The 4,143-nt window shown below is 49.9% G+C and overlaps 1 protein-coding gene across 1 annotated transcript; it reads left to right on the top strand.

Moving 5' to 3' along the window:
- The first annotated feature begins 81 nt into the window (after positions 1-81).
- On the top strand, positions 82-777 carry LOC124460958. The gene has a single exon (XM_047012545.1). The coding sequence runs from the start codon at positions 82-84 to the stop codon at positions 775-777; it is 696 nt and encodes a 231-aa protein (XP_046868501.1).
- Positions 778-4,143: the final 3,366 nt, after the last annotated feature.

Genomic DNA, 4,143 nt, shown 5'->3' with positions numbered 1-4,143 from the left:
TTTGTGGAGACTTTTGGCACTACTTATGCTTCACGGGCGCTATTAGACCCGGCTTCGGAAGCCAATTTCATATCCGAAAGAATGTTCCGGCTCATGAAGTTACCATTCCAAACTGTCAGGGCCGAAGTGACAGGCATTAACGGAAAGGTCAATAGAACCTTGAAGGTCTGTCACATAAGCATTCGGTCATCGCATGGACCTCCAGTCCAGATAGAGATAGAAGCTTTTGTTTTGTCCCAAGTTGCCGATGATTTGCCGTCATATACGATAGCCCAAGCCACACTGGAAGGAATGCCCAATATTCCTTTAGCCGACCCCTCCTTCAGATTAAAGGCAAAGATCGATCTACTTCTTGGCATTGATGTCATACCAGCGGTGACCCTCTCCGGTATCCAGACCGAAGTTTGCGGATCTTTAATGGCCCAAGAGATGAGATTCGGTTGGGTCATTTCAGGCCCGTTGCAAGGGGTCCCCGTTAGTTCGTGTGCCGCGTTCACCACGAGGGTCGCTGTTAGCAGAGAGGAGGCACTTGAAACTCTTCTCACAAGGTTTTGGGAGGTGGAGGATCTACCGGGCAAACCGGTAGAAGATTCTGATTCTGTTTGCGAGGTTAATTTCCAGAAGACTACAAGAAGCGATGTTTTGGGGAGATATACGGTCTCACTTCCGTTTCGAGATCCAACCAACATCAACCTTGGTCATTCCAGACCAGGGGCATTGGCTCAGTTCCTAAAAAAACGGAAGCCGTCTTCTAAAAAACAATCTGGCAAAAACTGAGTAAGACGCCGTCATGCAAGAGTATTTGGACTTGGGCCATATGCGTCAGGTGCCATTTGACGGCAGTAATAACAATTTTTATTTGACACACCATGCAGTTGTCAAGCCCGACAGTACCACAACAAAAGTACAGGTAGTTTTTAACGCCTCTAGCAAGTCCACAAACGGAGTAAGTCTCAATGACATACTTTACCCTGGTCCGGTACTTCAGTCTGATCTCACTACTGAGATTCTCAAGTGGCGTTTTTTCCGAGTAGCTTTCAATGCCGACATCACAAAAATGTACCGCCAAATTATGGTCGACCCAATCCATACGCCATTTCAGAGGATCCTGTTCCGAAACAAAGAGGGGCAACTTGGTTATTACGAGCTTAATACCGTCACGTTTGGCATTAACTGCGCTCCGTTCTTAGCCATCCAAGTACTTCAGCAACTCGCAAGTGATGTACAATCCAAATTTCCGTTGGCTAGCGATATTATCAAATCGTATATGTATGTCGATGATGTCCTGGCAGGGGCTCGCAATGAAGCAACGGCAATCGCAATGGTCAATGAACTTCAAGACGATCTTGGTTCAGCTTGCTTTCCTTTGCGCAAGTGGACATCGAATGTCAAGAGCGTGCTCAGTTGCATCCCAAAGTGTCATTTGCTGAATGCTGATTTCCTCGATATCGAAGAGGCTAGCACAGCAAAAACACTTGGAATCCGATGGAAAGCGACTACGGATGAGTTCTATTTTGTCATCTTGCCCCAAGATATCAAGTCAGCTTATACTAAGCGAGAAGTCCTCGGGCAGATTGCCAAGTTATTCGATCCCGCTGGCTGGCTGGCTCCCTTTGTAATTCAAGCCAAGGTGTTTATGCAAGAGCTTTGGCTACAAGAGCTAGGGTGGGATGATCAATTGCCCAGTGAACTTCATCACAGGTGTCAGGAGTTTACAAATAGCTACTCCTTCCTTGACCAGATCCGAATTCCGCGATCGGTTCTTCATGATCCGAATTTCGACATTCAATTCCATTGTTTTTGCGATTTACGTGCGCGTTAGCAATGACCAAGGCATTGCTGCCTTCTTGCAGCGAAATCTAGGGTAGCCTCAGCTAAGACGGTTTCATTGCCCCGCCTTGAATTATGCGGAGCCACGCTTCTAGCTGAACTGGCAGCTGCATTTCTTCCACAACTTCCAGTTGATAATGCTGAGGCATTTTATTGGTCAGATTCCACCGTCGTACTGTCGTGGTTAAATAAGCCAGCCTGCACAAGGACACCGTTTGCCGCTAATCGGGTACCTAAAATTGTGACAACAAATAGCGCCCCATGGAATCACGTCCGTTCAGAGGACAATCTAGCAGATCTCCCTAGCCGCGGCCTGAGTGCGCAGGAACTTGTACACAAGGATTTGTGGTGGCACGGCCCACCATGGCTACGGGAACCACAAGAGTCCTGGCGGCGGGCGACACCACTCCCACTAGACAGACCTTGGAGAAGCTGGTAGTGAAGGTCCACGTCGCGATCGCTAAGCCAGTCAACGAGATACTGCCTCGTTTTTCCAATCTGGCACGTACCTTACGAGTTGTAGCATATATGGTCCGTTTCGGCAGAAAGTGTCGAAAACTTCCAAGCGATTGCTCCGGGAAGTGACCTCTAACGAGATCAATCAAATACTCCAGGCGTTGATCCAAGTCACTTAGCGTGAATACTTCCCAACGGAACATCAGCGTCTACAGCACCGTTCTCAATTTGAATCCGTTCATTGACGCATCGGGTGTGATCTGAGCATGTGGGCGCGTGCAACAAGCAGCCCTCCCGGGGCACCACACATGGGAGGGTTGTGGGAGGCTGCAGTTAAGAGTTTAAAAACTCTGTTCTACAAGGCCACCTCCAACCAAAAGTATACTTTTGAAGAGTTCTCTACGCTGCTGGCTAAGGTAGAGGCTTGTTTGAACTCACGGCCGATTTCTCCTATGTCTGAAGACCCCACCGATTCTTTAGCTTTGACCCCACGCCATTTCCCAGTGGGCGGTCCGTGACGGAACCCGAAATCAAGGATCAGGTTCCGTCTATCATTAACCGATGGCAGCGTCTGAAGGCTGTGAGTCAGCATTTCTGTACCCAATGGAAAGACGAGTATCTGAAGGAGCTACATAAGCGCAATAAGTGGCGATTCCCTTCTAAAAATCTTGAAGTGGGCGATCTTGTGGTACTTAAGGATGACAATTTTCCATTAAATGAATCGCCATTCATTTAATCGCCATTCATTTAATGGAAAATTGTCATCCTTCGCGTCTTGGGCGAATCCCCCAAACGTACCCTGGCAGTGACGGCAACGTCCGCGTCGTCAATCTGCTTACCGATCGCGGTATTGTGAAGTGTCCAGTCGCAAAGCTGATCTATCTTCCTCCATGAGAAAGAATTCAAACTCATTACGTAAAGTTATAGTAGCGCCCAGCACTTGGTCCTTCCTCCCAAATAAGAAAGACCGAGCTGCCAGTAGTAATATGTGTATTCGATAGTCCTACATTAATCCGCTTTCTTCGTTATTTGTCCCGGCAGCTTCCTGATATCCGTCAACCTACATCCCGTTTCTATGGCTCCGAGACCACGTTCAGTACAGGCATTGAAGGAGGAGCGCAGATGTTCGCAAGGAACTGAGTCCTTCCGTTGCCGAGTCTGTCGCGGAATCCAACCTCTGAAGCGATGCCGTCGCTTCCTGCGGCTGAACGTGGAGAAGAGGATGAGGGCAGTGCTTGCAAACAAGTACTGCGCCAACTGCCTTGCCCACCAACACTCCGGAGGAAGCTGCTTGAGCGGGGATAGGTGCCGAATATGCAAGGAGGACCACCAGACGCTACTCCACTTCCACGAGGAGCCACGACGCACTCCATGCTCCGTCGTACGCCGAGTCACCCTTGAGTCCTCCAGACGAAGGGTCGCACCAACGCAAGCCTACGATCCTAAGCTGACACTGGCCACACTGCTGCAGCACCGCAATCCACATCTCATGCCAACAGCGATGGTACGTCTCGAGACGGGAGGGAAAACCTTCGACGTGAAGGCCCTCGTGATCCTTGTTGGCGGTATCGTCGATGGCGACGTCACTGGCCACGGCCTTCAAATTGACAGCCGTCAATATTGGGACGGAGAAAGCGCTGGCAGCAGTGATCCGGTCCCCGATCAGTGAAGGATGGCGATTGGAGGCGATCCTGAAGGTGGTCGATGGTTTGTGCTGCCGCACTCCAAGCTCTCCGGTGGAACCGCAAATCTCCAAAACGTTCGAGGGCATCGTCCTGGCGGATGATACTTTCTACCGACCGTCGTCGGTGTCTTTGGTCCTGGGCGCGGACGTGATGACGGAGGCCATGTTAGAAG

The sequence above is a fragment of the Drosophila willistoni genome, unplaced genomic scaffold (genome assembly GCF_018902025.1).
Source record: "Drosophila willistoni isolate 14030-0811.24 unplaced genomic scaffold, UCI_dwil_1.1 Seg169, whole genome shotgun sequence".
NCBI lineage: Eukaryota > Metazoa > Arthropoda > Insecta > Diptera > Drosophilidae > Drosophila > Drosophila willistoni.
Note: the sequence above shows the minus strand (reverse complement) of the source record. Positions and strands in the feature narration are given on the sequence as shown.

Coding starts and splice junctions, on each gene's coding strand:
- LOC124460958 (XM_047012545.1), top strand. CDS start 82: ATGTTCCGGCTCATGAAGTTACCATTCCAAACTGTCAGGGCCGAAGTG.